At 49.3% G+C, this 25,854-nt stretch overlaps 1 protein-coding gene across 3 annotated transcripts in view; it reads right to left on the reverse strand.

Moving 5' to 3' along the window:
- Nucleotides 1–25,854, reverse strand: part of MBP (myelin basic protein) — an 89,139-nt gene that overhangs the window by 61,072 nt on the left and 2,213 nt on the right. For all 3 annotated transcript variants that reach the window (XM_033087780.1, XM_033087782.1, XM_033087779.1), the window contains exon 2: nt 4,317–4,391. In XM_033087780.1, the coding sequence (XP_032943671.1) occupies nt 4,317–4,367 (51 nt within the window). In that variant the 5' untranslated portion in view covers nt 4,368–4,391. The remainder of the gene's footprint in view (nt 1–4,316; nt 4,392–25,854) is intronic.

A 25,854-nucleotide genomic window follows, 5' to 3' on the forward strand; every position in this document is an offset into this window, starting at 1 on the left:
ACCCAGCAGCAGTCGTGCACACGTGTGCTGGTGTCAGAACCCAGTGGTGGACAGCACACCCCGGAGGGAGGGCGCGTCGCACGCAGCATGGGCGGTGGGATTCAATGCTGAGCGAGTGAGCAGAGCACACCTTTCCATGTGGCTCACCTGCCTCGGCATTTCCTGGTATCTGTGTGTTGTGTTTCTCGGAGGATTTTGCCTTCTGAACACGGTATTAACTTTTGCATGAAACTGTTATGTTGGGAAAGGCCCCGAGTTTTCATTGACCAAAAGGAGCGGATACCCATCTGGTAGGGTTCTGGGTACCTAGGACCTGAGATGACACATACGAAGTGTCCAGTAGGGCTGCGCTGTCACTCGAAACATGTGGCTATTAAACCTACATTACTGAAAACTAAGTAACATTGACAATGCAGTTCTTCGCTTGGACTAGCCACATTCCACGTGCTTCTGGCCCCCTGTGTGTGATGGCCGGCCTACCGGGCAGCACGCACGTATAGCGTCCCCATTGTGGCAGAAACTTCTGCTGGACTCCAGAGCAGTGGTTACCTGCCCAAGGAGGAGTCAGCATGTGGCAATGGCCAGTTCAACGCACCAGGTACCTACTGAAGTGGCCTCAGATTCTGCAACTGAGGTCAAAAGGGATTCTTTAGCGGGGGCGGGCGGGAAGGGACGAGAGCGAGGGGGGAGGGGGAGAGGGAGAGAGAGGGAGAGAGACAGATGACAGGTGAGAAAGACAGTGAACTCTAGGACTGTTAGGTAAGGTGCAATGCGCAAGTCTGCCTGCACCTTGCAGCCCAAGAATTTATGAGACACGGCGTAGGTGTTCCCATGTGTCTAAACATCAGACTAGGTTGGCACCTATCTGTCTATAGGGAAGTGGCTTCTGCATTTCAGTTCCTTAAGCTCTTAAATATATGTTACATGACTAACTTAAGAATTACCTGGGTTCTCAAAAAAACTTGCTTATGTGACTTGCCTGAAAAAATGGAAATTATACAGTTATGGGTCTAACAGTTGCCAACACACTGCAATCAACTCAGAAAGCTGAAATCTCCAGGTGAATTTGGGGTTCAGAGGCACTGCTCCCCACCACTCGGTGTTTCAGGCTGGAGTCTGGGGACTGGGAGGAAGTGCATTTCTTAGTGACTCAGCTTCCCACTGGGTGATGCTGTGATGGTGACAGCGGTGGTTTGAACAGGAACTGCAAGACGAGCATGAGGCACGGAGGTGACAACAGCCTGGATTTGGGGTTTGGAAGGGCCTGGCTTAGTCCCTGCGGCGCTGCCCCACCGGTGAGCGTGGGTGGTACCCACCCTGGCATTGTGGCTGTTGTCCACAGGAGAAGCCCTGCTAGCTGTCACCTGGCCTGGGGAGGGCACGCTGGCCACACGCCACCAAGCTGTGCAGTTAGGGTGCCAACAGCGGGACACACCCATGAGCAGAGCTGACAAAAGTCAGGCCCTCACTGAACTTAATTTCTCTGTGGAGACGAGAGCATTGCATGCAGCGAACGTGAGCTAATTAGTAGTTAAAATAGAAGAAGTTCTCATTCCTGAGGACGGCGTGACAAGGGCATGCTTCATGAAACGAGCCTGACAATTCTCCACCTGGGACGAGACGTGGCAGGACTTAGGATTCTCCACAAGTGGCTGTGATGGATTAACCCACAGGTGGAAAATCAGCCCATTCCACACGTGGGAGGTCGGTGGTTTTAAAGGAAACGTATTTCCCGTCAAAAGGAGACTGTCTACGTGTTGGCGGTATGAGCTGAGTTCTCAACGCCTCTGTGCCTATTTGTACACTACACATCTCACTTCTCAGAGGGTCACCCTGGTACTATCGGGAGGGTCTCATCAAGAGCCTGGGGTCTGCGTGAACAGCCTCTCCAGGGCTGTGATTCTCCCGCAGAGGCCACGTGCTGGCACCTGGGGTGCGTCCGGCATGCGCTTAGCTTTGAAGAACAGCTTAAATGACTAATCAGTTTAATCTGAAACACAAAATCACACAGACGAAGAAGTTACTCCCCATTGTAAAATTCAGATCTTGTTTTTCAGTGTGGCAATTCTTTTCGTAGGCTGATTAAATAGACAAATCTAGAAATTGGGCAAGGCACGTTCGGGGAACCTTTGTGAGCCAGACAGCAGCACCAGGCAAAGCACAGAGACGAGTGTGTCCCAGGCCACCCACAGATGAAAGGCAGGTTTCCCACAGTATTACTCTTTGTTAGGTTTTCACATTTTTAATAGCTCATCACTCGATTTTACTTATTTTTGAAAATGCAGTGCCAAGATAAACTGCTGGTTGTCTTTATGCCTCGCGTGTCCGGGCTGTGAGGCTTCTTGACCAGCGGCAGCCGCGTTAGGCTCATACGGGGAAGAGAAACAACGAGACGTCAGGACCCACCTCCGTCAAGGTCACTCCCACGGGCACGGAGGTCAAACACAGAGCCGAGGAGCCCAGACGTAAAGAAACAGTTCAAGGGCTCCGGGCATCCCACTCCCTCAAGGTGGGCAGGAAACCGGGAAGCAGGTGGCTGCAGAGGCCCCGGAGACCAGGCCTGCCTGTTCCAGAACCTTCGACAAACATGAGAGGGGGATTCCTCTCAGAATTACATACAGAGATACACGGAATGGCGAACAGTGTGGCAGGGGCTCACGTCACCGCTTTCTGTTCTGGGCCGAGGTTCATGCTGGGCCACACCGTGGAGCGTCAGAGCACTCTCTCAGAACGGCAGCACGCTTTCCATCAAGTCACAGGAAGTGTCATGAAAGAGCCCTTACAGGTGACAACCACCTGCAGCAAGCACCGTGGGTAATTCCAAGTTTTACCTTTGTTGGTAAACCATCAGAAGGTTGAAAAAATAGATTTCAGAATAAATAGATACGTGTGGGCTTGGCCACTGCTCCACGGTCTCAGGTTGGTGGAATCCAACGAAACAAATGTGTTTGGTGTTGGCATCATCAGACAGCAGGAAAGGAAGGACCTGCATGCCACATACAGGGCTTCACCCCCGAGTTCTGACAGCACAGCATGCGGTTTAGCCCACGAGGGCTCTTCAGCAGAGCTGTCTGTCCATGTTCACGGCCAGCTGAGACCTACCCTCCTGCTGGGGACACTGCCCATCTGTGGTCTGCACAGAAACCGAACCTGCTTTCAGCTCATCATAACAAGACTGTCAGCGATGCTGTCTAAGTTTTAGAAAACCACCAGTCACGCCGCATTCGATCGTTACCAGAAACACTTACATGATGTGTCAGATCGGTCCTCCTTCCAGTGGAGGGGAGAATCCCAAATCAATAATAACACTGTAAACATGGAAATCCCTTCTAGTCACCTGGGGCCTGAGATCATCAGGGAAGGGACTCGATAACCCTGTTTGTAATTTTAACCAGGAACAAATATGAACAAAGACAGTATGTCATCACCCATTTGCTTTCCACAGATGATTTGAAAGTGATCATGACCGATGCTGAAATAGGGTCCTCGTCCAGATCAGAGAAGGACCCAGCTCCAAAGTTTGTCATGACGAAATGAAAGAACGCTGCAGAAGCCCGGCCGAGGGGTCCAGAGGCTGCACTTCAGTTCCACTCAATGCAGTGGCCGTGGCTAAAGCACTTCTGTGTGCAGCGAGGGGCTCCGTCCTCCGCATCGTGACGTCTGGTGAGCTGCGCTTCATCTTGACTTGCCTCACACACGTTTATGCTGAGTTAGAGTGCCAAAGAAAGCAGCTAATTTCCCTTCGCCTATAAATGACAGGAATTCCAAGTTTTGGATACAATGGCAGGCCTAGTTCCTCATCACCTGAAGGGATTCTAGGGTGATGGGGAAAGCGGTGGACAGATGCAGGCCACCAGGTGCCCTGGTGGTGGTGGCGGGAGTGTCATCTGTACATGGGCTCTGTGGGGGAAGGGCTGAGAACCACTGTTCCAAGACACCCCCGGGGGACCGCTGGCATGCGGGGACTCAGGCTCAGGTAGAGGGAGCCGACGCCCACGACATAAGGTAGGAAATGGCGATCCTACACTAGAAATGCCAGCTGGAACCTGCGGGGGAGCACTGTGTACAGTTTTCCTGTTTATCTGCGTTGCCCAGACATTCCCCAGTAACGGTGTGGAAAGGGCTGTGGAGCGGCCGCCACTGGGCGGTGGGACTGGCCTGGGTCTGGAGTCCAGGCTGGGGAGCACCAGCCTGGGGGTTTCTAACCGTCCAGCGGTCTCAGCAGGAAGCTGCCGCAGCCAGTGCATATCAGCTTGGTGTTTAATAACAGAAACAACACGTGCACTTTACATCTTGTGAGCCGGCTCACGCCTTACCTTACTGCCCTTCTCAGCACTCGACTCCCGCTTTCCGGCGAGGTTTCCCATCCTGAACCAACGGGGCTTCAGAAGCTAAAAGAAAAAGAGAAGCTGTTAGCCTCAAAACAGGTACTTTCAGAACGTCCCGCACAGCTTCGCCATCAGAACAGTGACCCTGTGACACGCCATGCCCATTTCTGAGAAAAGTAAACCCCGAACTCAAGAGGCACGCTGCACGTCTTCTGAGCGGTTCCACGCACAGAGCTGAAAATAGGACAGAGGCCACACGGAATTCTGCTCAGTGACAAACATGTCAGCGTGCTTCCTCATCTGTGAAAAGCTCATGGGTTCTTTGCACACAAATACACACATGCAGAGGGCGGCACAGCTCATGCTTGGGGCAACGCCACGGGGCAAACCAGATGCAGAAGAGGGCTGCTGCCCCCCAAAAAAACTTATCCTGGGAACCGTGTGAGCACAGAAACCATGGGGTCAGATCAAGGGCAGCTTGTCAGACAAGTATCCCAGGAATCTGCTCAATTCCAGGGACGATAAAGCTGGATTAAGGAAAGTGTGTTCCTCATTTGTATTTTCTAACCCAAAGGTCAGCAGCAAACTCATGATTTTTTCCCCCCCAAAAGGCATAAGACTGAAGAATTTAGCCAAATCCATCCCAAACACACTGCGCATCCCATGGCGTCACTGGGTTTGCACAAGCCAGCAGGTCACCTGAGACCTGTCCCCCGCGACCAGGCTCCAAGGACAGTCACAAACTGTAACTTTCCGTGATGTACTCTTTTCACAGAATGTGTGAGTCCCAAGTTCCTGCTGAACACAGAACAGCTTTCCTTGAAAGGTCACAAATGAATCATCCCCTAAAATGGGAAGAGGGGGTTTCTAAAATACTGCATATGCCTGCATGACAGGGGCGTTGTGGTCCGTGTTCAGAAAACACGGAATTGCCTGGTATCTGAGTTTCTCCAAAGCCCGTATGTACTGGGTGCCTCTTCTGTGACTACTGATGGTGACGAATACCCATCTTCGGAAGGTCCCCAGTGGACATGAAGATGGTCCACAGGATGGGCGAGAAAGGAGCAGTGACATTTCAGTGTCACCTCCCAGTGTGTGGGGGTAAGTGAGCTGTGACACAGTGGGGAGTAAACAGCCAACCCCTTCACATTATGTAACTGGAAACTGGGACAGGTGACATTCCAGCGAGAGCCCCACGCAGAGAGAGATTGTACAAGGGCAGGACTTCAAACAACGATGATTAAAGCAGCAGGGATGACTGCAAATGGAAGCTGGTTCTCCTGGGGATAAACACCCTACAGGCCCTGAAGAATCGTGCGAACTCTCGTGTTTCCTGACATGACAGAGAAAAAACAATATTTTAAAATGCACACTTTTAAAAATGCAAGTCTACCTCTGCAGGTAATTTTGGAATCCAATGTAATTCTAGCAACTACCTTCCCCATTTAAATTAGACAACAATGAAAAACCTTTATGGGGTGTTCTCACTGGGAAATTGGAGGTTTGGGCATGTATGGTGGGTGGTATGCTTGACAGGAACAGGTACAAAAGGGAAAGAGAATTCGTGTTGGCCTCTTGGGGTCTAACCTGCAGTCTGAAAACATGAATGTGTTGACTTGGGGACGCTGGTCTGACAGCTGGGTGGACAGCCATCACTCTGACGTCTGACCCCTCTGATTCCGTGCAGGCGTTAACCAAATACTGAGAACTTGCAATATGTATATAATATATACAATAACAGAGCACCAAACGTTTGTGGATCTACCTCCCTGTTTCAGAAATGAGAATTGGTCTATTCTAAACTTACGCAGGCAAAATACCTAAATTCTCTGCATTGAAGTTGATTGACAGCTTGTACTTTCCGGGTTTTCCGGCTGGGGGCATAAAGAACCTCACGTTACCATCTCTGTTCTCACAGGGCAGCATCTCCAACTTACATCCTAACCCTATTTTAATCAATACTTTGGAGAACTCAAGTCTCCTGGACACAGAAGTAGCAAAATTTCGGGCCAGGCTTTTGAGTGTGTACAAAACTGGTTAGATTTGATTGGGGTCTCTGATTACTAGAAAGAGACTTTTATAGTGGCATTTAGAACGGGCAGATTCTAGCCTTAAATGCACAATTTACATGGTGGCAGGGAAAGACAAGAAAAGCAAAGCAAGGACTGATGCGTGGCGACGCCCCTCCCTCGTCCCTGGGAAGATGGTTGTGGAACGCACTCACTGGGCCCTGGTGGTGCAGGGCAGCACGGCGGGGAGAAGGACGGCGCGTGCACGTGGGTGAGGGGCAGCGCTGCGGGCGGGAGGGTGGGCTTGCAGCGGCCGCGCCCTTGCGGTGACTGTGCCAGACAAGTCGGCACCAGCAGCTGGGCTCTGCAAGAGGCTGAAAAGAACCATCTGCCCAGAAAAGACTCAGACAGTGGAGGTCATCTTCATTTCATCTCCTTTTTGCAATTAATCAAACTGAGAGCAAGAGAAAAATGGGCCAACATGTGGAATGCTGCACGGGAGCCAGGCTGACTCTGAAGCTTCCCCGGGTAAGTCAAGAAGCGTTTTGTGAAACATTGAACGAGGAATGTGTGGGGAACAGGAAAAACTTTTAGGTTATATTAGGACACCCTCCTTAGGCTGACACTCAGTTCTAGATGAGATTTCCAAACAGCTGCTGGGTTAGAGAAAACGTCCATGTTCAGACAATTATCTATTCACGCTGCACTAGCTAGAGGGCAAAATTAGGCATGAGCAGTAAGCCAGCGATCAGGACGGACTGGAGAGCCATCCCATCTTAGCCATTTGGCTGCGTTTCTAATAACATGCTCTACTGTGTCTGAGATTACTGCACATTGTCTGGTGGAGACCCTGAAGAAATCACAGACAAACTCCACACAGCATGTGAGTGAATGCCTGTGAGGGGCAGAACTGAAATGCTGGGGGCTCAAACAAGTGGTAGTTCAACCACTTGTATTCTTTGGGTAGTTCTAGCTCTGCAAAGTGCAAACAAGGCACTTGAGACCTGGGTCCCGATCCGGCCTCCTGCTGGGCAACCTAGGGCAAGTTTCTCCACCTCTCTGAGCCTCAGTTTCCCATACAGGAGAAGCAGTGACGGCTCCCTCACTGCCCTGTGAGAAGGAAATGCACCCTAGGGGCTGGTAAGAGGGGGCGGGGTGAAGGTGAGCCGAGGGGCTGGCTGGTCTTTCTCCTCCCACCAAGTGCCTGTGACCAGGGTGGGTGGTGAGCAGTGGAGCAAACGTCTCCCAGCTATCCAGCGATCCACCATCACACCCATATTGCAGAGAACATACGTAGACACACACTTTTAAACAGCCAAGTTCAGGGACGGGAAAGGTGTAAAAAGGCAGCGGCCCTTGAGTCCAGCAGTGACATCACACAACAGCCCACACAAAGCTCCCTGCCCATCACAGGCCACCCAGATACTGCAAGTTCAAGACCACACGCAGCGGGGAAGGTACAGCGCAAGGAACGTGCTGAGGATATCGTGATAACCCTGCATGGGGCCGGGGCACTAGACTCACCCAGGGCTCACTGTGTCAGGCATATCAACATCTAACCACCACGTGGCACACCTGGAACTCATATCACATTGGCTGTCAACTCTAACTGAAAAATAACAAGAAACATTATACACATCTATAAAGACTATACTAACTGGGGGCAGTAAGAGGAGGGACAAAGACATTCGGAGGCTCCAGAGGCAGCCGCTCCCCAGTCTGGGGAAGCTTTCTGATGGAAAATGCTAAGGCGGCTATTTCTGAGGTCCTCCCGAGTGCATTCTTCCAGGTAATGGAATTACTGTGAAGTCTTTTGTTTCAAGAAGTTAATGTAAGCTAGAGAAGCCTCAGTTCAAGTCTTCCTAGAGAGGGGCCTTAATAGATGTGGTCGCCAGGTCACCTACATGTCTCCCCAAAACTTCCAAACCGAGAGGAGAGGAACAGGAACTTAGGCGCCGTGAGGCAGATGGCGTGTGGGGTCCATCGTCTGTTATCTGCACGCAATTGTACGTCAGGGCTCATTACCGTCAACCTGTCTGGCTGTATTCATGCCCAGGTTGTGGGAAACGGGTCAGTTGTATTGTTTTTACAGACTTATGGTTCTTTTGGCTTTGGTTTCATAACGTACTGTTGATTATGCAATGGTTTTTTTTTTTTTTTTTAGTCCATGTTTAAGAAAGTACTGCCTAAAATTAATGTTTCTATGGAGATACAGGATTAATTTTACCGCGGTGTACTTTCTCCCTTATGTATTTACAGGAATAACTCTATAAATTTTATCCCCATTTTATAGTTGAGAAAACAAAGTTTAGAAGACGGAATCTATATATAAGAATAAGAATGCCTCTAGGAATATATTTTAGTTAGAAATAGGGGTTCCCTGGATGTTACTTACATTATGAATATGAATATTATGAAAGTGCTACGGTAGGTCTAAGATATCATACATTTCTAAGTTATTCAACCAAGAAAGAGAAATAAGACATTACTCCAAGAAGCAGCCCCGAGAAAAATGTCTGAATGACGAGGGCCTGGTCCTTACAAACACCTGTACGTGGACACACGAGTTTTATAATGGAAACTGCAGACTTTCTTCATGCCCCACCTGACATCCCGCCAATCATTATTGATCGTGGGGCTCAGCCAGTTTAATGCCTCTCAGCTCCTGCTTCTGTCGTAACAGGGAGATCACCATGCGTGCAGGTCCTAGGATCAAACAGGGTAGCAGACGAAAGCCACCAGCCCCGACCACATCCCAATGTCAGCACCCCCTTCTCTCCCTCAGAGAACGGCTTGTGTTACACACGGTGCCGTGTGCACAGGAGACAGACAGGAAGCTAATTAGGACCCCAAAGCAGTCATCATCTTCCACATACATGTAAACTGTCAAAGCTCACCTTGTCCTAAAAATCTTTCAGTAAATACTGTGCTTCATAATCAGTAGATACATTGCTTCACAAACCACAAGGCAATGTGTCTTTTTCATCAGCCTCTGGTGTGATTATTTATGTATAATATTTCAGAGTAAGTTTTTCTCTGTCCTGATGCATTTGTGTAAGTGCAAACATTGACAGTAAAAACGCCGTAGGAGGTCTTTTGTGGGGTCCCTGCTGGACCCCAGAGAAGGCTCAAGCGAGAAAGCATAGTTACTACCTGAAAAGCTTCACACTGGGACCCATTTACTGTCATTCCCAGCCAAGAGGAGAATCAACGTGTACTCAGGGCAGCAGACTTTAAAACTCCCATCAGGTGGTCACTTTCGCTCTCTGTGATTTTGAAATTCCCTGAGGCAATGTTCTCACAGTTCCATGTGCTTCGCCATCCCTGTTTGGGAGTTGCTGCTTTTCACTAGCCGTTAACGGTCATTCCAACAGTACGCCTGTGATTCCTGACATCTAGGAAACCAGGACATTGGACCCAGCGGCTCTCACCCCTCATTCCTGGACGCCCCAAGGAAACATGCAGTAAACAGCTGCGGAAAAGGGACACCTTGTCCTTCAATTTAATGTGTGGGTCACTAGCGTTGGCTGAGGAACCCCCAAACACTGGTCAGTGTGTTTTGTATTCTGGAGAGGCCTAACTACACATTCTGGGAGAATGAAAAGTAAGGGAAAGAAGACTGTGGAGTTGCATAGGCCGGAAAAGGCTTCTTGGACCTGTGAACTGTGTTCAAGACCGAGGGAGACCCTGTGTAGAATTTAGACTGACAGAGTGTAGACAACGTGTCATGGGAGTGGCATCACCTGATAAGGTAATAAGACAGGAAACACCGAGAATTCCAAAGGGCCTCCGCCTGTTGTCCTCCATGCTAAAAGCGAGGCAGAGAAGCACTCTGGAGAGCCGCAGACTGACACCCCCGAGCCCCAGCACCTCTCAGCCTCGGGCCTCGGGCGCCAGACCTGCCTCGGCCCTGAGAACCCTCGTGCTGCGCCTGGTCCCGGGCAGGTGTGTGAGGCTTCCCGGGCCAGGTGCTTTCTGTGGTGGGTGTGGTTTGCAGGAGGCCAGAAGGCTGGCAGCCCTCCCTGCACAGATAACAAATCCTCCACTAAAGGGTGACAGGATATCGACAGCATGAAGTTGGAGGGCAGACAGATGCTTGCATGCTTGACTTTTAAAAGAAAACCCAAGAAGCAAATTTAAAAGAACAAGGAACTCATGTATGAAATAAAACAAAAGACACCTGGAGAAAAATGAAGCTAAATGACAGGCGTGCATTCCTTCACTATCCTAGTTCTGCCCTCCCTCCCTCCCTCCCTCCCTCTCCCACTCCCTCCCTCCTCCTCCATTCTCTACCTTTTTCTGTGCCAGTATCCAGGCGCCTATGCCTGCTTTCTGTAGAAAATCATTTTTATTTCTTATAACATCCTTTTTCAGAACATAGTAAACAGCTACCAAGAAAAACAGCAACCAAGAAAATAAACACAGACACATGCATGCGCACGCACACACACACACACACACACACACAGGACGAAAGGAAAGAGTCCACTTCACAGACTGGAGCAAGCAGCCAGTGCTGAAGAGGCCACGTTTAGTTTCTGAGTGAATGTGACAGCCAGCCTCTGAGACCCACAAGCATCCCAGCCCTGTGCTGCCGTCACATTCACACCTCACAGGGACGACCTTGGAAATGTTTGAAAGGTGTCACAAATCCCCCCGTTTGTCAACTGGCCAACTGAACATGCAGGAAAGCCTGCCTTCCGGTCCCAACCGCTGAGCCCCATTCATGGAGAGCACACCGGCCAGTTTAATTCTTTCAAATGAAGTGCTAACAGCTCTCGGAGCCAGGACACTGAGATGTCAAGGATTCTGAACCATGTCCCGAGAACAGAGGTGGGAAGGAGGGGGCTTTCCTAAGCGTGGTCGCTGACTTGGAGAAAGGCAGCAGTTTCCCTGCACTTTCTCCCCTTTCAGAGAACCGTTTCCTATCAGCTGAGGGCAAGTCTCATTGGTCCTGACCCCCCCCCCCCCCCCCCCCCCCCCCCCCCCCCGCCTCCGGGCTGCTGACTCACTCCTGGTCCCCAAGAAGCACTCAGACAGGAAACCCCTCACCCCCAGGCCAGCGCACAGACACCCACAGACACCCAAACGCTGACGCCCCAGCAGGGGCACTCACATCTCGTCTCCCATGAAAGTTCACATTTTGAAGGCAGTGACAGGCAAATGCCAGCACACAGTTTTGTCACTTCGCAGGTCATTTAACATTTTTTCCCCTCTCACTGTCTTAGAAGCCACTAGAAAACAACATAATGGTGACAGCTTTATAAAGCTTTTCTCTCTGACTGTCCCCAGTGTGGAGTGTATGCAATCCTTACAGACTGCCCGCTCTGTGCAAACCAGCCCACTGTCTTCACTGCACAGACAGTGAAACACGGAGATGGAGCAGAACACACATTGAACTCCTTACCTTACCTGTCTCATCAGCAACTGTGTGCTGGGGACGGAGGGGGGCCATGACCCTGGCCACGGGAGCCGGGAACCCTTCCCAGGCTGTTGTCGGTTGTACTGTGTCCCCCCAAAAGATGTGACAGAAGGTCCTAGCCCTGTGACTATGACCTTATTAGGAAACAGGGTCTTTGCAGATGTGACAAGCGAAGAGGGGCTTGTGAGGGAGTCGGGGGGCGTCCTGACCGAACAACTGGTGTCCTCACAGGAGAAAGAAGACAGAGGTTTGCACACCGATGCTGGGAGAGGAGCATGGGGGAGGCCGTGTGACAACTGATGCAGAGACCATGGTGGTGATGCGTCTATAAGTAAAGGGATGGCCAGGATCGCCACAGCCACCGAAGCTGGAGGAGGCCAGGACGGACCCTTCCCATGAGCTTTCAGAGGGAGCCCAGCCCAGCCGATGCCTCGCTCTTGGACTTCTGGCCTCCAGAACTGAGGGAAACACATTTCTTTTCTAAGCCAGCCAGTGTGGGGCCCTTTGTTACAGTAGCCCCACAGAGGGAAAATGGCACACAGGGAGACCTACAGGATGAGCAGAGGGGCACATAGGAGGGGAAGAGTGCTCCAGGAGAGGGCATGGCTTGTGCAAAGGCCCTGGGGTAAGAGAGGCCCTCAGCAGAGTGTGAGCGTGACGTGCAAGTGGCTGAGTACTACCAACGTGCTAAAGAGCAGGACCTTCCAGGTGGCTGTACTAAGTGTCAGGTCAGACGGCATTCTGCAGGAGACAAATGATGTCCTTCCATCCATTTGGGGGTGGCAATTTGATTCTGCTGTGGTGAGCAAGCTCTCCAGAGAATTCTCTGAAAGCCTGTGCTGCAGAGCAAAGGTTTGCATCTTCCCAAAACCCATGAGTTGAAACCTAACCAGTAAGGCTCCGGTACCAGAGGCGGGGCCCTCGGGAGGGGATTAGCCATGAGGGCAGGGCCTCATGATGGGACCAGTGCCCCCCATTAAGGAGACCTCAGAGCGCCCCTTCGCGCCTCCGCCATGGGAAGACCCTGCGAGAAGACGCCATCTGTGAACCAGGAAGCGGGTCCTCACCGGGCACTGCATCTGCCGGCACCCTGATCCTGGACTTCCAGCCTCCAGGACTGTGGGAAACAGACGGGTGTTGTTTGTCAGACCGTGGTGTTCTGTTATAGCAGCCCGAACGGACCACACAGCCTGTACTGGTCTGAGAAGGACAAGGTCAAAGCTCAGTTTGGAAGTCCCCATCCATCCGAGAGCGTTCTCCGAGGCAGTGGGCGGCCCCAGCACGGGGGTGTTCTCAGGACACTGATCAACAGAAACAGTTCCAGAACTCAGCCTGGACTCACCACATAGCAAGTGTCTGAGAAGGAACCTGCGGCTGGATTTGGGGTACAGGAATTTTTGCTTTGGGGTAGCAGATAATATCCATGAGCTAGTTATCCCCATCCTTTGTTTTCTCCAGGCTCATAAGATATAAGTAGATTTGCAGCACAGGACACTGCCTTAAAGTTATCAAAAATCATTTTAAAAGAAAATTACGGAATTGCAGAGAAATGAAGTTTGTTGGAAATCTGACTGCGTCCCTCACAGTGCTAGCTGACTTTACAGATAAAGGCATTATCAAAACAAGGCAACCGATTCCGTCCTGGAGATCCCAGCTACTGGCGTTGCTCTAACGTCACCTGCCGACTACAACAACGCGTGTTCCTGGAGGAAAAGAGAAGCAGGTCAAACAGGAGTTCCTCAACGCTTACATTAGATTGACCTGTAGACAGTCTCATTAACACAGTCGCAAGTCCACGGTTAGGCAAGGTGTTGACTCTCCTCAGCTCTCACAGAGAGAGACCAAATTCTCCGTGTAAAAATAGGAAGTCACAGGAAGCTGACCTTGCTCTGGAACACCTGGCATGCCAGCCAGGCCAACAGTCATGTAGGACGGGCCTTTCTGACTCAGCGAGGGGAGCTGGCCCAGCAGGCAGGGCACACCCTTTCCCGGGCGGGCAGGCGGGGAGCCTGGAGACTTGGCAGCCCTGGTGGCCTGTCAGTCATCGCCAGTGAGGGTGGGTACCCCTGGCCTCTGTGCACAGCCTCCAGAGCAGGTGTACCCCTCCCACTGTCCCACCCAGAGGCCCAGCAGCTGGGACAAGATAGGCCCCGGCTCCAGAGAGAAGCACCCGAGTGGGTAAGAGTGCCCAGGGCATGCCCCCTCTTGTGGGCAGGTGCTCTCTCGGCTTGCTCGGAGGGTTTGGGCCCATGTGCCTCCTTATCTATACACCCAGAGGGTAAATGCTACTTCCTAGAGCAGTTGTGGAAATAACTAGTTAATATTTTACAGGCACCTGAGGACACAAGCCATTAGTCAGAGGAGTAATAAACCCCAGCAGGCACTTTGCCCTCTGTGACCGGCCCCTGTACCCTGTCTCCCTCTTTTGCCAAGGCAGGGCTCCAGGCGTGTGCCATCACCTCAGGCCCATGTGAGCCCATAACCCAAGACACCGGCCCTGGGAACAGACGGCACACGGACACTTTGGGCACTGCTTCTGGCCACAGCCAGTGATCAAAGGACAAGAGCATTTGCTTTGCCCAGTGCGTTTTAATCCACCTCCAAACCGCCCATACCTTCCTTAGCAACGGGCATGATGGAGCTTGATAGTTGTGTGTAGGGAGATGTGTCAGCTCAGGTGCGGGTTTGCACGTGGCCTGGGCCAAAAAGAGCTACAGTCTGAGAGCTGACTAAAATAAACCCAAACTTTCCGAAAACATGGAGGACACTGAATTCATGAATTGCTGATCTGACATCTCCAGATTATAATCACTGATCCTGCCACAGTCCCGCAGGAGACATGGCTCAGAGCCCATCTCCTAATGGGTGCACTATTATACTGGGTGACTTCCTTCCAGAACCTTCTAGAACCTTCCAGATTCTAATCAGAGGAACGAATGCAATGCATGGTCATCAACCCCACCATGGGCCCCCAGGAGACATGGCTCCGAGCCACGCTTTGGGGCGCCTCGTCTTTACAGCGTGCAACATTTTACCAGGCAAGTCCTCATTTCTTAACACAGTGGAAAGAGGGTGCTAGCAAAGGACAATTATATTTAATGAAAAGGGAGGGAGACAGGTCCCAAGAGAGTATGATGCAATGAAAAGGACTCTGAATTCGGGGTCGGGAACCTTGGATGGCGACCATGGCAGTTTGTGAGGAGCTATCTGAATGCATCAGAAGTAGCTCCTCTTCATCCTTGCACTCTCCGCTGAGGTATTGTTCTGTCCCTCATCTTACAGATGACGAAACGCTTAGGTCAGAAAGGTTCGGTCACACAAGCTCACACAGCAGTTACTGGCAGGGTCTCGTCTGAGCTGTGTGTGTGGCTACAATACAACATGCTGTCTCCAGAGTTCTAGTTCAAGTTCCACCATGACCTGACTGGATGACTTGGGCAAGGCACTTAATTTCTTCAAAAGGATTTCTCGATGCATTAAGTCTTGGATTTATTAAGAAACAGAGCTCCATGGAAAGGTTAGAGGGCACTTTGCCCTTCGTTTCACACCTTTTAATGGATGCTCTGAAGACTCAAACCCTCCAGGCCAACGTGGGCCAGGGCTGCATGCCTCTTTCCTCTGACGTGAAAACTTTTGCAGAGTGACAGCAAATAATGAACATTACAGAAACATACCATGAAATTAAGTCTCTCTTAAAACTGTTATTAAAAATGGTATTTAAACGAATAGTTAAATGACAGCTACCTAGAGCACATGACATATACTGTGAAGCTAAGGCTGGCAATGAGCTTGCATTTTGAACTTGAACTTTTGAAGGGGTTTCTGCACGCCATTTAGTTTCTAAATGATATCTTTAAGGAGGAAAAAGGCCAGCGTCCTCTCAGAAGGCAATTATCACCATAGGTTGAGGCCTGACCTTTTATTGCTCCATCAAAATCAAGATTATTCAGGAATGTCTTTTATAGGAAATAGAGAACGTGGTTTGAAAAATACAGACATCTCTGCCAAGTATAATCGCTACAATGTGCCTACCTGACACATATCACAGTAATAATAAAGTATCTTCATCACTTATACTGCCCTAAATCACAACATTTCTTATTGGACCTTATCTAATTTGACTCTAATCACAGAAATCAAATGACAGGTGATAACATCCAAAGACCACATGGGACGGACTTACTGCAAAAGCGTGTGAGCAGCCGGGAGGACGTCTGAGTTCTGGTCCCCCCTGCCCCAAGCAGCCGGCAGCCTCAAACGGGTCCCCTGGCCTCCGACCCCCACGTGCTGTCCTCCTGGGGAAAGGAGGGATCTTTACTGGGGGGCTTAGGGCCCAGTAGCTGGGAACCACACTCTGATTCCCACAGGGATGGGCCTGGACCCACCACCTGCTCTGCATCTGCTGACCAGCCACCTGAGACCTTCAAACACTGAGCATTTCCTGACCAGGTTTGAGCAAAGCCATCCGTGAAGTGTCCGACTGCTGACAGCTGCCTCCTCACGCCGGAGGCCCAGGCCAAGATGACGGACGACGAAAACTCATTATGTGAGTGTCTACTGGTGCTTGGTGCCAGAGAGAGCAGTGAGGGGCAGAGGGGATCACACACACACACGTGCACACACGTGTACACTATATTCCTCTTCTGTGTCCTCGGGGCCCTGGGAGGACAACTAAGCTCCCGTCGCCGGACCATCGCTCTCAGGAGAGCGTCCTCGTGCCTCAGCTCCTTGGTCTCACACGGCTTTACAGGGAGACAGCGCATCACCAGAAAGCGAAACGCAGCAGACAGAGAACCCGGTGCCCGCAGTCTGTCCTCAGGGGAAGCCCGGCCTTCGGTTTGTCCCCTGCTGTGTCTCTAGCACATACGACACATGTGCTAGCACATATGACCTGCCACATAGCAGGTGCTCAATAAATACCTAAGTGACCAGGGAGTGCAGAATGAAAAACTGAAGCTATTCCCTCTATCCAAACCACACACACACACACACACACACACACACACACACACACACAGAGCACACGTATGTTTCGAGGCCACCAGGCCCATCCTTGGATCACGGCATCACACCTGACCAGAGCAACGTGTGGACAGGAGGGGCCAGAGTGGAGGCGTGGCCGCAAGGGCCAGCAGGCCAGGTAGAGGGGCCAGGTCCCCACAGCCTCGCACCCCAAGAGCAGCGCTCAGGAGCAGGTGGGCTGAGGCCTAACTAGGGCAGCGTCTCCTCTGAAAACAGAAGCCCTTGTTGAGAAGGAACAAAGGACACCGCAGAAAGGAAGTGGCGGGGCACCCCTGCCCACGGGCACTGCTCCCAGGGAGGAAACAGGGCTTGGCACAGATGGTGGGGTGCCAAGCTCAGAGGGTGGTGGGCAGAGCCAGAGGTGCTGGCCCTGCAGACGGACCTGCCTCCCTCAGCTCTGGACCAGAACCTCCAAGGTCGGCCGCAGGGACAGCAGGAGCAGCAGACTCCACGCAAGGGGTCCACTGGGGCCTGGGCCAGCAGCCCTCCCCATGCACGAGCACGCAAGGTGCCCATGGTCGAGGGCCAGTGCAGACCCTAACCTGGGCCGGCAAGGGGACCCAGCATGCAGGCGGGGACTCTGCCCTTCAGAGGAAAGCGGCACTTGTGACCACGTGAGTGTGCAGCAGTGCTCGACACACGAACCACTAGTTACAATAAGCAGAACCAACCCACCATTCACGTGGGGAGGGCTCTCACAGGACCCGTTACCGTTTCAAAGTGCTAATTCAGAGACTACACTCTACTGTAAGCTTCATCCAAATGTTAGAACAGAAACATTGAGACCAGGTTGATCCACGTGGCTCCTGGTACAGACACCGGCCTCGAGGAGAGGCAGCCTGGTCACCTGCCCCGACAGGCTACATACCATAGGCAGGCCCAGGGTGGCGCCCCACGGAGACCCCACCTGGGTGCTCTTTCTTTCGTGAAGCCCAGGGGCGCAGAGTGGGTCTGGGCTTCCCCTGCAGAGGAACAAATGCATCCCGCCTCTCTCCTCTCTGCCCGCTTTCACATGCCCATCCCTGGGTGTCCATAACATACTATGCAAACATCTGTAATTAGTCATGAAACCCACTGTGCCATCCTTGTGGGGGGAACTCTAGGGAGAGTGACTAGGAAGGTCTAAGAAAAGGATGGGGAGTGCCTGGGATTTGGAACACCCACACCATCCCCCGCAGGCCCAGGGGACCTCAGGCACGGTGGTCAGTAAGTGTGGCCCATCGAGAGAAGTCGGGAACTAACTCCGTGAGTGGCGTCCAGGGGACATTGGTCAGATTCCTCTACAACCAGTGGCATTAAAGCAAGTGAAGTCTCAGATCGGGACTCAGTGAGACGACTATATGGTATTAGCCCCACAAAAATTCCACCTAGGACCTTTTCTATCTTTATGCACCAATGTAGTGTTTTTTCAATAGTGTGAAATTTTGTCCAAGTTTTAATCCACTTTCACCTTAAAATTGACTTTAAGTTCCTATAGCACACTTTATTTTGGTGTTGCGAATGCTATGTAAACACACACACACACAATGTATGTGTGTGTGTGTGTGTGTGTGTGTGTATACATATATGTATCACATGACATTTCACTGCATTGTCAGAAAGGCTGTCTGCCAGGTTTGCACACTTCTGTGTCCTACCACCCTTCACATAACAATTTCCAACGACTGGTCTGAAATGAATAAGGTTAGCTTTTAATATCTGGTTTAAATCTGCTCTCTTCAAAAATAAATCTTGACATAGAAAAATAATGACAAAATAAAAGAATCATCATTTGCCTTTTAAGACCACACCACCTTTCACACAGCAATATTAAATGATGTATCGAAGCTCTGTATGCATTATGCTGTCTCTGAAACACAATTTATCCTCTTTATATTTCTAGGAAGACAACTGCAGCTGGTGTGTGCACTTCATAAATCCTTGGTTTCTGCTATTCCAAGGTTATTACATCTGCAGACATCTGAAAAAACAGAGTAAAAACGAGCCCCCCCCAAACACACACACACAGAGAAACCTAGCTCCTAAAACGTGAGACTCATCTTGGTTTATTTCATTACATTTCTGCTTTCTCTGGCCCCTTAAGGCAACACAGTAAGGTGCCCAGGGTCCCACTGGAGAAGGACCCGTGCGCAGGGCCGGGAGCACTTCTGCGGAGTGCGGCCTCCGCTCGGTGGTGGGATGAGGCAGAACCCGGCCCAGGAGGACGGACAGATGCTGCGCAGGCGGCGGGCGCACTAGCACGAGTGCAGTGTGTTGTCTCCCAGAAAGGAAGCGCGTCGTGGGACGTTTAAGGCCCTTGGGGGCCAAAGGCTCCCAGCCCCGTTGGCTAAGAGCCCCGCAGGGAGACTGACGTCTAGGGAAGGAGGTGCGGGAACAGCCCAGGCCCAGGATGAACCGGGACTCAGGGAAGAATAAATACGGGACAGGGAGGCGACTTGGAGGATGAACCGGGTTTAGGAGGAAAGAGATTTACAGCCGGGTGTGCTCTGGAGACCTCCGTGGGGTCCCCTTCGGTCCAGCGGGGCAGCGCCCGCTGCGGAAGTCGCGCAGCCTCGGGCTGTGGCAACACAGGGCTGTTCGTCAAAGCTTTGTTTGGGAAAACTTATCTGTGGATTTGCACCTTCCCTGCTCGTTCAGCGCAGGAACTGAGTGCGTCCCATGCTGGTGTCCGTGGGAACGCGTGGCACAGCTCGTCACAGGTACTCGGTGAAGTTTGAATATCAATCGTGCATTTGCTCTACTGGGGGAGCCTGCCTCACAGCACTACATGTTTTTCATTTTTATAGTTTAGCAAAAATGTTAGGTTTCAACTATGCAAGAAGCCGGATGAGGAATGAGTGTCTATAAATATTCCTCGTCAGATATGCTGGCACTCACAAGGCAGGAAATCAAATGCTGTTCTCCAAAGGTGGAGAAAGTATCAAAAATAAGCGTGCAAATTAAAATACACTGTCAGCATGGAACTGTATCCTCCATGAGCCATTCTCTCAAATATAGTCAGCTTATCAGTGAAACGCAAAGAATTTCGCGATTGTAAGAAAGTGCGAGTGAGCACATGCACGTGCGTTTGGAAAGTCTGTGTAGACCGAGGCATACATCCGGCCTCTCGTCCACATCCTTCTTTCACTCAGAGCCGGGTCCTCAGAGTGTGCTTGAGGGCTCATTAAAACACACATCCTGAGCCCCACAACCATAACCGTGTGTGGGGTGGCAGAAACGGGGGCCTAGGGCTCTGAATCTTATAAGAATTCTGGATGAAATGTATGCAGGTGGTTGGCAGACCCCTGCCAACCTCGTGCCACAGCCTGGTGAGGACATGCGGAGGCCATGGCTGGTGTTTGGTGGGGAGCTGGCCAGCGTCACTTCCGATCAGATTCAGGTGCGTTTGTTTTATGTATGTTTTGCCTCTGGGTTTCAGGATCAGACTCGGATGAAGCAGAGTTAGAGCAAGAGCTTTTCTTCCTCTGTTTAGGTTGGTAGTTGCTGTGCAGGTGGCCTCCTATGTCTGCAGGACCTTCCGGGTGGAGCTGTCCTTGCTCCTGCCCCCAGGGTGGCACTGACCGTTCTAACCAGAGGGGTGGGTAGGATGTGGGGCCGCTGCCCTCTGGGAGATCCCATGCGGCCTGATGCCCCCAAGTGTGGGGCCACCTCTTGTGCAGGGCAAGCAGCAAACAGGGCTCTCAGGAGCCTCCACTTAAAGTGAGGAAGGATGCATTTATTTTAATGTGACAGGACACACCGCATCAGAACGGACATGGATTTTGAAAAGGGGTCAGTGGTTGATCAGTGGTGACAAAAAGGGTGACATCTTTAGGGCATGGGGGAGTTTCTCTGCAGTCTGAAGCCACAGCTTTCTCATAGGAAATGAGATCTAGTCAAAGCTCCTGGGCAGTTTTTCTTGAGGACATAAGGCTTCTCCTTGGTAAGTACTGTAAATGCTAAAATGCAGAAATATTTGCAAGAGCTACTTACTCCGTGTTAGGAAATGCACTGGTTTGAACAGCACGCTGATCCAGATTATGCTGTAATTCAGGCTGGTGGAAAGCCCTACTTTGCTGGGTTCTATATTTATCACATAAGCATGTGAGCACAACATGTAGTGTTCTTTTGTGTATTTCCTTTTTTTTTCAAGAAATAGAATTATACCGTATTTATTTGCAACTTGCTCTTTCCTGTTCACATTGTTCCTTTAAATTTGACCTATGTTGGTACCTGACGTTCTAGGTAATTTACCTTAACTTTAGTGAATACATCATAGTATAGACCCATAACCCTCCTCATGGGCCATCTGTCTGTTCCTCTCTTTCTTTAATATCAAAATTTTTACTCATTAAAATATGTGGGCATAGCTAAAATAATGGTGAGAGGGAAATTTATAACCTGAATGCTGACATCAGAAAAGAGGAAAGGTCTTAAATCAATAATCTAAATTTTAACTTGAGAAACTAAAAAAGTTAAATATATCCCAAGACAGTAAAAGGAAGGAAGAAAATAGTAACAATATGAGTATAAACCAGTGAAATTGAAAACAGAAAAACAACAGAGAAAAATCAATGAAACAAAAAACTAGTTCTTTGGGGAAAAAAATCAATAAAATTCATCATTCTGTAGCAAGACTGACACACAAAGAGAGAGAAGATGCAAATCACCACTCTCAGGCATGAAACAAGGGCTAACACTACAGATCCTGTGGTTGTTAAAAAGATAATAAGGGATTCTATGAACAACGATACACTCATGAGTTCTACAACTTACAAGAAATGGGGCAATTCCTCAAAACCACAAACTATCATAATTCGACCAAGAGAGAATAGATAACCTACATAATCCCATAACTGTTAATGAAATTGAATTTGTAATTGAAATATTCTCAAAAAAGAACTCTTCAGGCCCAGATGATTTCACTGGAAAATTCTACCAAACATTTAAAGAACAATTAATGCCAATTTTACACAATGTCTTCCAGAAATTAGAATAAGAGGGAACAATTTGCAATGCATTTTATGAGACTAGTGTTATCCCAAACTAGGAAAGACTGGACAGAGACTGAAAATCACTGACCAATATTGCTCAGGAACGTAGAAGCAAAAAGCCTCAACAGAACATTGGCAAAGTGAACCCAGCAACATATAATACATATAAAACTATCACACACGTGACCCAGTGCAATTTATTCCTGATATGCAAGGGTGGTTTGACATTTGAAAAGTAAGTAATACAATCCATCATACTAACAGGTTAAATAAGAAATATCCCATGGATATTTTAATTGACACACACACACAAACTGACAAACTCCAACACCCATTCATGATAAAACCCCTCAGCAAGCTAGGAATAGAGGGGAACTACGTCAACTCAATAAAGAACATCCACAAAAAACCCTATAGCGACATCATACTTAATGGTGGAAAGTGGATGCTTTACCCCTCAGATCAGGAACACGGCAAGGAAGTTTAGTCCTGTAACTCTTATTCAACATAGTGGTAGAAGTTTCAGCCAGTGCAATAAGACAAGGAAATGAAACAAAAGGAGAGAGACGGGAAGGGAAGAAATTATACTGTTCCGTTTACAGATGACATGATGGTCTGAACACGTATCAAAAGGAGTCTACAAAAAGCCTTCCTAGACTGAGTGAGGGAATTCAGCAAGGTTGCAGAGTACAAGATCAACACACAAAAATGGTTCACATTTTTGTAACACTAGCAACAATCATGTGAAATCTGAAGTTAAAAATGATTAAAAATTTCTCCAAAGAAAATGAAATAGGTACACTCCAAAAACACACAGATTCAGGATCTGTATGCTGAAAGTTACAACACCAATGATGACAGAAATAAAAAGGTCTAAATAAAGAGACAACTTGCGATCATCGAGTGGAAGACTCCACACAGGAGAGCTATTCATTCTCCCCGAATTTATGTACAGATTTGATGAAATTCCTATCAAAACCCCACCAAGGGTTTTATAGACATAAACAGGCCTATTCTGACATTTATGGAAAGACACAAGATGAATATGATTTTGATAAAGAACAACAAAGTGGGAAGACTCACTCTACGTGATGGTAAAGTTTACTCTGAAACTACCGTAATCCAGGCAGTGCAGTGCTGGTGGAGGGACAGTCACCTCCTCGATGGGACAGAACAGAGAACACAGAAATAGACCCAGACAATATGTGGGAGCCATTTGTGACAAATGTGCAGAAACAATTCGATGGAGGAAGAGTCATATTTTTCACACAGTCCTGGAGCAGTCGGATATTCCCCGGCAAGAACAAATACAAACCACAAACCCTTCAACTTAGACCTCACAACTCGCAAAAATTAACTCAAAATAGACAACAGACTTCAGTGTTAAAAGCAAAACTATAGAACTTTAAAAAAAAATAAAACAATTGAAAATCTGTATGACCTCAGGCTAGGTGATGAGTTTCTACACTTCACACCAAAATCACAATTCATAAAAGGATGTCATCAAATGAAAAACTTTCTCTCTGCAGAAGACCCTGTGGAGAGGATGAAAAAACAAGCTAAATTGGCAGGAAATAACTACAAACCACCAAGACTAGTACCTAGAACATACAAAGAACTATCAACACAAATGATTCAGTTAGGAAATGGGCACGAAACCTGAGCAGGTTGTTCACTGAGAGGATATGCAGATGGCAGATACACACAGGAAAAGCTGTTCCACAGCATTGTCCGTGAGGGAAATGCAAATTGAAATCATGATGCAATATCACCGCAGACCTACTGTCTAGCTAAACTAAAAACGGTCACAAACCAAATGCTCTCAAGGTTGTGGAGACCCTGGATCACTCCTGCCTTCTGGTGGAATGGAAAACGGTGCAGCCATTCTGGAAGAGAGCATGGCAGCAATTTCTTATAAAATTGAACTTGTGCATATGGGATGACTTAGTGACTGCACTCTTGGGCGTTTATCCCAGAGAAATAAAAACTGTGTTCACACAAAACCCTGCACGTGGATGTTCCTAGCAGCTTTATTCACAATAACCCCAAACTGGAAACAATCCAAGTACCCTTCAAAGAGTGAATGGTTGAAATCAAAGACCCACCCATCCCATGGGCTACTACTCAGCAAGTGAAAAGTATGAGCTCAACACTCAACAACCGGGAGACATCTCAGAAGGATTGTGCTCAGTGAAAAAAGCCAATGTGAAAAGGTTACCCATTACATGATTCCATTTGTATAGCATTCGCGAAATGATGACATTATAGAAAATGGGGAAGAGATCAAGGGCTTAGGGAGGGAGAAAAGGGAAGCTGGCTGTGGCTATGAAGGGTGGCATGAGGGATCCTGTGATAAAACTCCTATGTGACTGTGGTGGGGGCTGCACAATTCTGCACACGTGATAAAATTACACACACGCACATACACAAACACACGAGAGCAAGTGCACTGGTGAAATCTGAAACCCCAGTAAAGCCAATAGATTGTATCAGTGTTAATTCCCTGGTTGTAATTTTGTTGCTCAGTTTAGCAAGATGTTAGGAAGGGTATATGGATTGCTCTGTATTACTTTGTACAATGGCATGTAAATCCACAATTACCTCAAAATAAAAAGGGTTTAAAAATTGCTTCCGTGAGCATCTTGTGTCTGTGCCTCATGCACAGAGACCAGGTTCTCCCCAGAGGATACACTTGGGAGTGAGACCGAGAGAGACCGCAGGCTGGGAGGGTAAACCCGTCTCTGTTCCATGCAGGGCACACCCATCTCCAGCTTTCCCACATTATCCTCTAAAGGGCCTGTTCCTCTTTACACCCCACTGACAGTACTGTGAGTTCTCATCTCTTTACGTCTCCCCAACACTCCCCAACACTCTGATCACGGTGTGATCAGAATTTAAATTTTTCACCAGTACGATAGGTATAAAAATTACTCTAATGATGTTGTGATTTTCAATTCCCTGATAACGAATGTGTTCAACACGCAGATTTTATCAGTTCAGTGAGGTTTTCTCTCCCTCACTGTTGACTCACATAGTTTTCTACTGGGCATCTCGTTTTATGTTACTGGGTTGTAGAATTTTTTATATGTTCCAGATGCGTCACCTAAGTCTTCATCCTCTGGGCATCCACCTATTTTTGACAATGGAGCCTCACACCTACTCCGTGGTCACAGAGTCCAGGATAAAATAACACTCAGATCCACCTTTGTGATTTTGAACAATTACTGAGTCTCAGGCATTCCTAACAGCTTCCGAATAGGCGTTGTCAGTTACCTGGTCGCAAGGTGAGGGAGACTGCCTCCACTCACGCCTGCGAGGTGTAGCCTCCCTGCTGGTCTCTGTGCTGCGGATCCACTTGCCTCCCTAGCCCCAGCCCCTCACGCTCCATCTCTGGTGTGCAGCTCCCACGGATTCTGCTTCTCTGGTTACAGCCCGGCTCTGCACTCAGGTGCGGATCGGGAGAAAAGCCCAGCGGCTCATCGCTCATTGGCTACCTTTGGAAGCACGGGGTCTCCCAGGACACCTACAGCTGTGTTAATAGCCACTCAGGAGCGCCCAAATCAGGCCGGCTCACCTTCCTTTGGGGGCTCCACCGGACCAGTAGATGTGTCCTTTATGATTACTTACTAAAAATTATACTAACTAGTCAGAATACTTCCTTTTCTCCTTTATTGACAGCTAAGGAAGTAAAGGAGAGGATGACTAACAAAGACACATGATAGCACCATTATAGTCAAATCATTGTTAAGAGGAAGCATGGTTTTCGGGGGTGTGGCCACTCATTCCGGGTGGAATTTTTAAAAAGGATGAAAGGATGGTAGGTCTGCAAGGTGTCCTATTTACCCAGGCCACGCAAGACAGCCACTCGGGGCTGGTGGCCGACCCTGGGAGCCGAGTCCTGTGCGCCCCCGTGGTGTCTCTGTGCCTTGGTTTCTCTGCCAGGAAAAACGACGGTATAATAGGGTCGTCATATCAAATGAGGGTAGTCATGACTGTTGATGAGGTGACACGGAGCCCTCCGAACACAGCCTGGCAATTTGTAAGGGGTCAGTAAACACTCCCTGGATACCTGGGTAGGAAAGAAAGGCACAGAGGCAGCT

The sequence above is a fragment of the Rhinolophus ferrumequinum genome, chromosome 19 (genome assembly GCF_004115265.2).
Source record: "Rhinolophus ferrumequinum isolate MPI-CBG mRhiFer1 chromosome 19, mRhiFer1_v1.p, whole genome shotgun sequence".
Lineage (NCBI taxonomy): Eukaryota > Metazoa > Chordata > Mammalia > Chiroptera > Rhinolophidae > Rhinolophus > Rhinolophus ferrumequinum.